This window comes from Ornithodoros turicata, chromosome 1 (genome assembly GCF_037126465.1).
Source record: "Ornithodoros turicata isolate Travis chromosome 1, ASM3712646v1, whole genome shotgun sequence".
NCBI classification, from domain to species: domain Eukaryota; kingdom Metazoa; phylum Arthropoda; class Arachnida; order Ixodida; family Argasidae; genus Ornithodoros; species Ornithodoros turicata.
The window spans coordinates 212,552,998-212,564,555 of NC_088201.1; the positions used below are offsets into that span (position 1 = coordinate 212,552,998).

Below are 11,558 nucleotides of genomic sequence, written 5' to 3' on the forward strand. Positions count from 1 at the left end.
TAGTTGCACGAACGGATATAATTAGTAATAAAAATCAATAAAAACCCTCGGAGTAGCCACGTCCGTGGCTCGTCCTTGATCGGACGTATTTCGGAATGTCCGAGAGGTGGCCACTCGGACGTCCTTAGGACGTCAGGCGGAAAATAGCTGATATCCCAGGGACATCCGCATGTCCGGCTTCGGATATCCTGTGGGCAACCCTGGGCTTTTTATTTCCGTCTGGGTTCAGAAAAGTGGAATGATATGCGCTCTCCTTGCATGCTGACTCAGGCCAAGCCTGGTCGGGCTCTATTCGCTGCGTTATCGGACCTGACCGGGCCAGATAGTTGAGGCAAACACGGGCCGGGTCGGGCTCGATTCGCTGTGTCACTGTGCTGAGGCGAACCACATCAAAACAGGATGGTGCGGGTCCAGGTTCCGTGCGGAGCTCTACTATACTGCAACAACCTTTGAACTGCATTTTAAATACTTTTTTCTCTTGTGTTGCGGTGTTGACTGGCTCTGTAGAACCCACGTGATTCACTTTGCTGGCTTGACTGTGCCGCGGGCATACAGGGCAGGGTGTGCGCTTCCTCGCAATATATGCCCTAATTTTCTGTTTCGTTATTTGCGATGGGAAATCAGAACTTTTAGGTTTTGATAAACTTGCTTGCAGAAGCTCGGCTTCCTTTGTTATCCTAACTTGCAAGGTGCCAAGCCTGTGTTACATTTTTGCCGTTGCTTTCCGCAGTACAAGGCCGTCCAAGGTATGTGTGAGCTGTCTGCAGATATCAAATCAAGACTGAATCAACTTCTCCCAGACCTTTCGAGAGAAAAGGAAGCCCTGCTACATCAATGCCTATGGGACTTGGGAGTTCGCAGCACTGGTGATGTTACATATGTTCAAGAGAGGGAATTATCAACTATCCTAAACCCCATCCAAAGCAGGAAATTTTTGCACCTCTGGAATGATTGTAAGCAGGTGTACCATTCAGTGCATAGGTTGTCCAAAACAGAAGTGCTTCACTTGTACATTACTTAGCAATTTGCATTTGCAAATGATGTTGCAAGGTTACAAAGCCTGTATCTTTGAAATGCAGCTGTGGTAAATTTTGATTGCTGCTGTAGCACTATATTATTGTGCATTAACATGAAAATGTTTGATCACAATTACCTTGTGAGGTAAAGCTTGAAATTATAATTATATAAAGTATACGTTCAACTAACATTTGTGGCAAGAATGTTTTTGTATCCTTTGCATATTTATACAGCTGAGTAGGAAACATTTCATTTACTTTACGTTGAACTTCCGGTTGACAGCACTGCTCTAACTGTGTCACAACCTCCGGGCAACAACCCAGAGTCACAACTTCTGGAGAACGCACGACCGCCAGTGCCACAACGTGTCAGTGCTGACTGGCCAACAACATTTTCAATACCGTTTCATCGTGCAAACTCTGGCTTCCTGAGTGATTTGGAACAGAAAAAGCGCCCGAAAAAGAAACATCTGCTGGAATTTGTGCGGCTGGTGTGCAGTGACATTCACAATATTTGTGCCAGGACAGGACGAGCAGCCCTTGCTGAAGTTGCCAGGCGGATTGTGGAGGCGCACCCAGTCTCACTGTCAGATACTCTAGGTGGAGCTGTTGTTGGCTCAGGGTATGACTCTTTGCGTGCAAAACTTGAGAACAGACTCGACAACCTAAATCGTGGCTCTGCGGAGGCAGTGCCGGTGGCACGTGCATCACACAGAAAACGTGTAGCCAGTGACAAGTGTGGTTGTATTGAATGGAACTGCTCCCCACCAGCAGGTGAGACTGCTGAAACACAAGAAGACAAAAGAGCTGAACTGGAAGAAATGTTTGCCATCGAAAATGCAAGCCTTAGCCGTGCAATAGACATGATGCAGCAGACTTATTTTCTACAAAGGGAACACATCAATCAAGGACTATCAGTTTCTCAGGTCCAAGACAAATGGCCGTGGTTGTTAACGACTGAATGCCTACTCAATCATTTCAAGAGGCTCACTGGTATTGATTGTAAAGAACGATTTAGTAATGCTATGTCTCTGAAGGTAAAGGCTGTACTTCAGTTCCTAACGACAAGTCAAAATGAAGAGGTGCAGAAGATCATGCAGTCTGTCAGTCAAGCCTTTCATGAATCTCAAACTCATTACGGAGACCCCGTAGGGATGCTTCTTGGGACCATAGCAAGCTGGAATGAGGACTCATCCTACCTCATTGTGGAGCTTGGGGTGAGATCATTATTTGAAGCACAGTTGCATGATTCTTTACGCAATGAAATTCAATACTGGAAAGGGATGCTCCTGCTTCTTGCGTTAGTCTAGAGAATAGATTAAGGTGTTTGCTTTGTTTTGCTTGCCCAAGCTGGTTTCGGCACTGTTGAGGCTACGTGTACTGTCACCTTCTGTGTTTCCTTTCTCATTTACTATCGAGTTGGCTTTAGATCCAATTGAGCATGTGTTCCAGTGAGGCATACGTTCTCATCTGCAGTCAACGCATTCAGCTCTGTTTTACTTACGTCTGCAAGCTAATTTTTCTGCCAAGCTGAGCCCTGCGTCTAGCAGTGTGCTGCTAAAATTTTGAATGAATTAACCTTCGTTCCCAGTAACACAAACTGCCACACAATCTGCCGATTGCCAATTCTTGGCTGGCGTGGTCAATTTTGCCATTCCCATTTATGTTTTTTTTTTTTTTTTTCCAGACCGATGTGCTTATCCAAGATGCTCCTCTTCCCCTGACAGCAGTGATTGTGTGTGCTGGTAGGTGTCATACAATCTTTGGCTGTGGCGCGTTAGGGATATTTGTCTTATGATGTTCTGAAATGAAATTTGTCCGTAAGACCCGTCCTCCAGGTAACAATAAAAGATTACATTTTTATTATAAGTTTTAGCACCAACTGTACAATTCGCTTGCTACAGTAATAGTCCTATCGGTACTGCAATAGGAGACCGCCAAAGAAGGTCATGACTTACGACTGGGCGGGGTGTTATGAGTGAAAGGCTTGTAATTCCCATCACAGTTCACAATTGAAAATACTATACTGTCAGTCAGTCTGAACCTACGAACGCATTTTCAGTGTCGAAGGATCTCTTGGAGTTGATCATGTTTCCTCTTCTGACAGGGAGCCCCTACACTTGCCGTACCTTCATGGTTGCAGCTGATCAGCAGATTGTGATGACTGCTATCTCTGATTTTACAAATGCACTCTGCGCCCTGATGGCTCTGTACTTCGTGTTCAACATCGCCTACCCTCGCCAGGCAGAAGCTACACTTGACTTCCTTCAGAGGTAAAATAATGTCAAATCACAAAATAAAGTTGCAAAAGTAACAGTTCAATAGCGCACATGTCTCTTGATTTTCGCCATGGTAACGTATGGGACTGCACAGGGCATGATTGTGGTGTAACCAATTTACGTCATTTTATACGTGAAAGAGTTTCCTGCAATTTTTCTCGAGAGCTTCTTGGGGTCTCAGTATAAATAGACATCTGTGATGTCACAAAAAGAAGGAAAGCAATAAGGCCCGAAGAAATAGAAAAAAAAAAGTTTTTGTAAAGACTAAGTGACTCAACAGAAAAAGTAGGGCTGGTTGGTACAACTCCATTTTTAGCGGCAAGAATAAGGACACTCGGTTAGACACTGAATAGGAAAGAACAGGTCGCAACTTTCAACGACTTTTACTGGAATGAGCGAACATAAAACCAAATACAATCTTCTCATCCGTACCCTCCCCCTCTTCTGGCTGATTGGCGCAGTGTGCGGCGCTCAGGTATGGAAGAAGAGGGGGAGGGTACAGATGAGAAGATTGTATTTGGTTTTATGTTCGCTCATTCCAGTAAAAGTCGTTGAAAGTTGCGACCTGTTCTTTCCTATTCAGTGTCTAACCGAGTGTCTTCATACTTGTCGCTAAAAATGGACTAAGTGACTAGCTGACAGCTTTGTTTGGCTGCACGTACTGTGTTTTTCCACGTTGCCCTTTGTTCTCACTTGCTTTCGGTATGACTCTCCACACGTTCGTTCCCAGCCCTGCTCTAGCAATAACCCCTAAGGACTTGCAGTTGTTTACCCACACCTCAGGTCGTGCACTAACATTTTTCTTCTTGTACACATTCCTTTTGACACGTCATCAACCTAGCCTTTAAATACGATACCCACGAAAAGGGTGGTGCCCCTAAGAAGAACAGTTTGTGTCCGAAGTAATAGCGGCTCCCCACTGAGGCTTTCTCTCATTTAGTGTTCAGTATTTTACATTATCGTTGTAAAGTAACTAAGCTACTTATCTCTCTTTTATACTTTTGATTTTTTTACTGTGATTCTCCTTTTGCTGTCATAGTACTCATCACAAGCTGCAATCGGCTTATTAAAGATGTATTTCGTACAAGTTGTACTTCATCAGCATTTGCTTTGCAGGTGCTTCCTCCAGATAAATCCTGAAAGAGGAACAAAAGCCAAAAGCAAGAGGCGTGGACCTGGAGTTGTGACGCAAAAAGCGCTTTCATTTGTGGAAAAAATCAAGCAATATGAGGCTACGAGCTGGGTGTTTTGTTGAGACAACAACCTGTATGCATAAGTTTTTATTCCGACAGTCATTCCAATTACAAGCTGTAAGCGGAGACCATCACCACGCAGATGCTATGTCGGCTTACTTGGCTAAGACAGAAGCAGCAACTCTTCAAATGACCCCGATGCAAGAAATTTCCCAATGAAGAAAATAAAATACATATTCATTTGTTGTTTCAGAAATAGGTTCCGTGTGGTTTCTGATCGGGTACAGGACAGCAAACTAGCGCAATCATTCCAGAAACATGCTCCAGTCCCAGTGTAACACCTTTTATGTACATGTAATTCCATGTTTCACTGGAAGCATTCCATGGAAGACACTGTACAGGATGTCTGTTTTTATTGGAAGCTGGACACTTCACAAACACAGCAATGAAAGAAAATTGGCAATGTTTTTGTGGTACTTGTACCTTTAGCAGGGGGTATTTTTCTGTTGTCCCTGTTGGTAACACACATACCACAAAAGTAGTGTCACCCAGGGAACACATGGTAGTCAACTAGACGTCCAGACCTGTTCTAGCCCTAGACTTTAGGGATAGTGCCCAAACTAGACGTTGACTAGACGTCTAAAAGTCTTACCATTATTTAGACGTCTAAAATTAGTGATTTACTAGACATCTTGTAGACATTTAGTAATTGACGTCTAATTGTAGACGTCTTGTAGCTGGCCTTGTATGTACCACATATTAGAAATCATCAAGATTTTTGTTTTATTAGCTTTTTAAGAGGTGTGAACACATTCACACATCAAATACAGTCACTATATTATAAGAGGTGGTTCTAAGCTTAGCTTTCAGGCTTACAAAACTGAAGTTCAATTGTTACAAAACATATGCAGGAAACTGAATTACTTGATGGCAGAGTTAACATAATTGTGGTGTTCAAGTTGTCCATGAACCGGCCCTGGTGAGTGAGTCTGTTCGCCTTCTGATCCCGAGATCGCTGGTTCGAACCCGGCCAAAAACAGCAGCAACTTAGTGCCAGGATACAGGTTGCTTAGACATGCCATCTTCCACAAGGGACATTAAATACGGTGTGTTGTGTGGTGAGCTTTCATTGCACATTTAAGGACACTCAGGTGGGCAATCCACAGACCGACTGCTGTGGCGTCGCTCATGATCTCAGTTGTCTCGCAATGTAAACCCCAATTGTTATTAAGTCTTCCATGCTGGTATTTGTCCACAAGAGTCGTCACAAGAAATCTAAAAAATGTAGCCAAATGCAGAAAGAGAACTGGAATTAGGAGGGCCATCCAAAAATAAGTTTCCCGATATTTGTTATTCAAAGGAAACACCACTAGGACAAACTGAATGGTGTAGTAGTTGGGTGTGACATCCCGGCACTGCAGATGTTGGTTAATGGAGTGCCGTTCACCTAATGTGTCAGGCATTCAAGCATGGATGTAATATTTCCGAGTATGTCTGACTATCCTAGAACGGAAGAGTTATCCTATTTTTCGTTAAAGAATAAAAGAGTGAAAGAGTACTTTAGAGAATATCCACTGACAGTTAACACCTGTTTATACAAAACACTTTACAGGCATTGAAATGGTGTGTCCTCTATACAGGGTCGTGAAAATCTGCACAACGAACAGTACAGTGGGAGATCAGCTATAACACCACGAAACGACGTTTCTTTTCTGAAATTCCGAGAATTGTTAACGGAGACTGGCGGGTCACTGGTACTGCACTCTGATACTAATGAGAACAAATTTCCTTCAGCATGGGCAACAAAAGTTATGCGAGATGGGGGCCACATTTGCTCGGTAACGTTTGTAAAGAGCAACGAATGAATGCAGCTTGCATTTTCCTTCAATGGTATCAAGACGGTCAAGATGAATTTCTTGGAACAATTTTTATTAATGAAACCTGGATGCATTATGCAAGTGCTGAGACAAAATACCATAGGAAGTCATGGTGGGTGCCCGGTGAAAGCATTCTGAAGGAGGTCAAACTCGCGTTTTCGTCTGGAAAGGCTATGCCGACAATGTTTTAGGACTATCATTGTGTGCAACTTGTAGATTATCTCACATGCACAATGACAGTAAATGCAGATGTACTGCGAGATCCTGGGAAAGCGTCAAACTACAATGAAACAAAAACGCACAGGACTTGGAAGGGTGCAGTACAACCACGTCAACGCTGTCTGCACTCGTCTTGAAAGACTCGGGATTTGTTCCAGAAATTCATCTGGAAATTTGCCAAAGAGAGAAAAAGTACACAAGCGAGCTGGTACAACGTTGAAATAGGAAGCATCACCTTGAGCATGAGGAGAATGAAGTATACAGGAGACACACAAACGTGAGTTTCCTTTTCGTGGGCTTCCTGTATACTTCGTTCTCCTCGTGCTCAAGGTGATGATTCCTACTTCAATGAAAATTTGCCCAATCTGCTGTTCCATCTTCCTCTCAAAGCACCCCTCGGCAGTCACCAATTTGCAAGTGATCATGAAACACAAATTGATCAGGTGAAATGCAAAGTGAATGCCTCATTTTGTAAACAGGGCATAGCATGGCACAGACAACGTATTGAATACTTGGTATCACAGTATCAAAAATGTTCAGCTAAATAAGGTGACTGTGTTAGGGAGTAACGTTGAGCTCTAATCTGTACATAAATTTTTTCAATGTTGTCCTATGGGTTTATTATTTTGATCACAGCAGAGGAACTTTTGTTGGATGATCCTCATACATGAAGGAAATTCCTTATTCTCTTACTTTCCATCACACGTGTGTGGAGCAGCAAGTACAATCTGTTTGCAAATGATCATACTGAGGTAATAAAACTGGACTCTGCAACAACCTTCAGAAACTATGCAAGGAATGGACCACATTAACTTTGTCCAATTATATTATGACCAAATGGATAGTATGTAGTCTTTCATGTTATGTGAGTTGTATGCCCATATATTGTAACAAAAGATCAGTCAAATGAAGGCAGTCTGACTGAGGTATGTAGATAATTTAAATAATGTCCATACATATGATGATCCGAGTGTTTTTGGCTCACTGACATGCATATACACTGACAGCATCCACAACTAGAAGACATTACCAGAATCTAAGTGCTGTGAAGTAATATTTTATTTTACTGAATATATATCTTTTTTTCTTAACGGAAGCCCGCATTTGTTCGGGGCAATGTTTTTTGAACTAGCGTTCCTGATGGCGTTACCGTTGCTGGTAAATGTAAATTTTGTACGAAGTAACTCCCCTGCACCAACACCTTAGCACCAACCGCTACACCAACTTAAAGAAATCAGCAACTAAATTATTGAATCACTGAAACGTCAATAAAAAAGTCGACGCCGACGAATCGTGCAGCGCAGCACTATAAACCATAGCTCCACAAACACAGAAGCACTTTGCACATACTGTGGGCAGCAGATAGCAGATGTTGCTGCACATAACATTTTCCCACAAGCTACACAGCTGCAGCAGTAAAATGGAATCTGACGTGACTCAGGGATTTCAGAACCCTTCAAAAAACCTTGAAACTGCCCATGGTATCTCTTTGAAACCACTGAACAGGCAATGCGCTACATATTAGGCACACCTGTAGCTCAGTAGCAAAGGCACTGATAAAATGTTTGCAAAAAGAACAGCGATTTTCAACACATACATCACAAAATACGACACTCGTCGCTGCAACAACGATGGCGATTGCATAATGATGATGATGTTGGTGTAACTTCCGCTGGATTGGCATATGTGTTATTTAACATTTAACCTCCACCACCCAATTATAATGAACGGCCACGGAAATTAAAGATATTACAAAAAATAAGTACTCAATAAGCACGAGCTAAAGCAATGGCAATGACGCCTGCCCGTCTACCCAATCACCATCCATCATCCATCCATCCAACCAGTTCGAACCAGTTCAGTTTCAACGGTTGAAACTTCAAACTTTCCGGACGCGCAACGGGTAGCAGTTGGAGTCTTCGCGGCTGCATTCCACTGGTTGTTATACGAAAATCTTTCGAAGTTCTAATCTCCCGCGCGTTTTGTCTTGCAATTTTTGAGCATAGCGAGAACGTACGCCGTGCTGTCCAGTGATAAAAGCTGTTGAGCACAGCAGAGCTCCCAGAGTACTGTGGTGGACAACGTTTCTTTGTTCTCTGGCTTTCCAAGTTTAAGGGGTGAGTTCACTCTTCATTAAAGTATGTGCCTGTTTCTGTGCACCAAATCGCATGTAGTAGAGATGCGTGGCATAATATTGGAATATCGTTTCCTTTATTCGTATCACCGATTGAAGCATATTGGAAGTGTGGGTTGACCTGACTGCACTTGCATTCAAAGTAGTGATTAACGTTGTATGTTCGGCAGTACAACGTTTCATTAAGTGCCTTGGTTCGTCTTTGTGCTAAAACAAATACGGTATCACTAATTAACCATCGAGATTAACGAGTTTTCGATGACTGTTGAAGTCTTGAGTAAACGAAAGTCGACAGTTATGGTTTGCAGGGCGGACATGCCGGAACATAAATGCTGGTTAGTTCATTGTCATGTCAGCCCGACTTCGGTTGTTGCATTTTTCGCTGGTAGTGAAACTACACACTGAAAATTTTGCGCAAGTACTTTTGTTTGCATATCATGGTTTCATAGCAACTGGGTTTTTCTTTTTATAGGTGCTTGGACTATCTTGCATCGGTGGATATGAAAATAGTGGTAACCTACCCTACGAAACAGCTGTTTGCACATAAGCTTAACAGTTCCCTGTGAGGTGAGGGGAAGCAGTTGTCACTGACGTGTGACTGTGTTGTCCTCCAATGTTCCTGATGTTCGATGTGCCCCCTAATCTTACTCTGGAGGGTGCCTCTTTAAATTTTTTGTCAACAAAGTATTGCAAATATAGTTGGTGGAAGACTCTAACTGCTTTCCATTTACATGGTTGTCTTGTGGTTAACGAAATCGAACTTTTTTTCAGATGCTGTGAAAGTCAGCAGGGAAGTGCGATGTAGAAGAAACGACTGCCAGAAGCTTGCTAAGGAACCGCACAACCTGTGTGGGCAGCAGACAAAATATTCATCAAACGGTACAAAACTAGTATTTTTGTGCTTGGTCGTTTTGAGACATCCTTGGTATTGTATGGAGAACAGCGTGACTATGTCATTCCGTCTTACTTCACCCAAACAGCTATCTGGTAGTAGTGCAAGATTTGAGTTCGTAAAAGGTTTATTCACTGAAGTCACCTCAGCGCCATACTATAGGTCCCGCAATGTTTAGTCCTTGCATTTGTTTGCTGCATTATGCTTTTTAGGTGACTATTAACACCAAAAATATGGAAATTGCTCAGACATTCTACAAATCACAGAGCAACAAGTTTTAAACACCAGATATACGGTGAGTATAATGTGGGTAACAGCTTGACTGAAGTCTACAATAGGGCCGATGGCAGCAAATCTGCCTGCTAGCGACAGTGGCGGTCTCCTGCGGATGACGTCATGTGAATAAACTTGTATACTACTTGTACGTACTTATAATATTTGACGTGGTGATACAGCTCTTGCTTTGTATTGTCTTTTATAATATACACAGTGTTTATTTTTATCCTGTACAGAAGTTTTGCACCAAAGTTATGAGAGCAGCACAGATGTTGTTTTAGCGTAATGGAGTGATGGAAGTGCTGCGCCAATCATGGAGTGCTTAGCAGTCGCCTGCTCGACCAGGTAAGGTCGTGTGTCACGAGAAAACGCCTGTCACATTGATGTATTTTCACAGCGAAAGCTGTTACATCCTCATTTCCCTGAGATCCTGGCAGCGTCCGCTAGAGCCCTGTGCAGATAAGATTTTTAGCATCCGCGTACATCTTATCCGATCCGCACCGTTGCATACACAACCGTTTAGATCCGCAAGTTTCGAAGGACGCGTAAACACAGCCGGAAGAATGTTGGTATAATTTCGGATGCCTCCATGCTCTCATGGAAGGACTCATGGCGACAAGCGAAGGTAAACCTTTCAACAAACGCGATATGGAGAGACTTCTGGAACGCTTCCTCACCGGTGCTCGTGTGGACGCCAAAATGCCTTCTCTCCCGTCTTGGCCGTGCATGGTCAAAGGTGAACCCGGACATGTGCTCGCTGTCGGTGCGCAATACAAATAAATTGCTAGTAGAAAAATTACAGCATGCGGTATATCTGCATCCGACCTCGAGCCATCCGATCCGCACACCGCAGAAAGTGATAAATTCTCATCCGAATCCGCAAGTATCTTACGGATATCCGCTTCCATCCGCGGATGGTGCAGGGCTCTAGCGTCCACATCAGGTAGTGACGCGCAAACAGATTTTCAGCTGTTGCTGCAATTTGTGTTGTGTAGCTGTAACAGTTCTGTGATTTTTGTACGTGCAGCTTCTTTTCTTTGTGTCTCTCAGATCAGTGTTGATACAGCTTTTGCTCTTATGTGGCCAGACAAGCATCCCGTGAAAGAGTGTGCATAGCCACTAAACAAACTAGTTAGAACTAGCAGGCTACATAATGCTTTCTGACATGTTTTGTTCTATTTTCTAGCCACAGTGAGTCATTGGAGGCAGTGCTGCAGCACCAACAATCACTCATTAGAAGAAAGGAATGAGGTGGCCATCAACACCCTGCTGCCAGTTCAACACTCCTCAGTCAAAACACAAGATGCCTGCTTGGCGGCAAAGTCAATCCAGTTTTAGACAAGAGTTTTGTACCGTAGACTTCGTGTGTGGTTTACTGCAAATAAATGTTTATGCTGAGATCCGTGTTGCTATCAATTATATCATATTTCTGCATGAATGCATGCCAGGACGGTAGCAGGACTAGTCATGGTCTAAAGTAGGTCTAAAGGTGGCTAAAGTAAGGTACAGGAAATGTATAACCCTAGACCTGTCGCCTGAATGGAGGGATAAAATTGGTCTAGCTGTAGACTTCATGTCTAATACATGGTTAAGTGTCTGACCCTGTTCCAGACATCCAGGTCAAAAGAGTGTCTAAATCACGGCTAGGTACATAGACATCGGATGTCTAGGG

The 11,558-nt window shown here is 43.2% G+C and overlaps 1 protein-coding gene and 2 long non-coding RNA genes across 5 annotated transcripts; 2 read left to right on the top strand and 1 right to left on the bottom strand.

Annotated features, from left to right (window-relative positions):
• The first annotated feature begins 1,129 nt into the window (after positions 1 to 1,129).
• Positions 1,130 to 4,550, top strand: LOC135394332 (uncharacterized). The gene is made up of 5 exons (XM_064625029.1): positions 1,130 to 1,161; positions 1,300 to 2,233; positions 2,704 to 2,761; positions 3,124 to 3,289; positions 4,412 to 4,550. The coding sequence occupies exons 1-5, from the start codon at positions 1,130 to 1,132 to the stop codon at positions 4,548 to 4,550; spliced, it is 1,329 nt and encodes a 442-aa protein (XP_064481099.1).
• A 704-nt stretch (positions 4,551 to 5,254) lies between these two features.
• LOC135379031 (uncharacterized) lies at positions 5,255 to 8,477 on the bottom strand. Its single transcript, XR_010418677.1, has 2 exons — positions 8,182 to 8,477; positions 5,255 to 5,763 (listed from the first exon to the last, which is right to left on the bottom strand). It is a non-coding gene; the product is annotated as an uncharacterized LOC135379031 (long non-coding RNA).
• LOC135379030 (uncharacterized) lies at positions 8,046 to 11,284 on the top strand. 3 transcript variants are annotated; one of them, XR_010418675.1, is made up of 4 exons: positions 8,046 to 8,701; positions 9,191 to 9,285; positions 9,490 to 10,231; positions 11,073 to 11,284. It is a non-coding gene; the product is annotated as an uncharacterized LOC135379030 (long non-coding RNA). The 3 variants fall into 3 exon arrangements; XR_010418676.1 differs by having other exon boundaries at positions 8,053 to 8,701; positions 9,490 to 9,597; positions 10,123 to 11,284; XR_010418674.1 differs by having other exon boundaries at positions 8,052 to 8,701; positions 9,490 to 11,284.
• Positions 11,285 to 11,558: the final 274 nt, after the last annotated feature.

Excerpts from the sequence above, each read along its gene's own strand:
- LOC135394332 (XM_064625029.1), top strand. The coding sequence starts at position 1,130 with ATGAAAATGTTTGATCACAATTACCTTGTGAG. Across the intron at positions 2,234-2,703 it reads ACCTCATTGTGGAGCTTGGG|ACCGATGTGCTTATCCAAGA; the intron begins GTGAGATCATTA and ends TTTTTTTTCCAG. Across the intron at positions 3,290-4,411 it reads ACACTTGACTTCCTTCAGAG|GTGCTTCCTCCAGATAAATC; the intron begins GTAAAATAATGT and ends TTTGCTTTGCAG.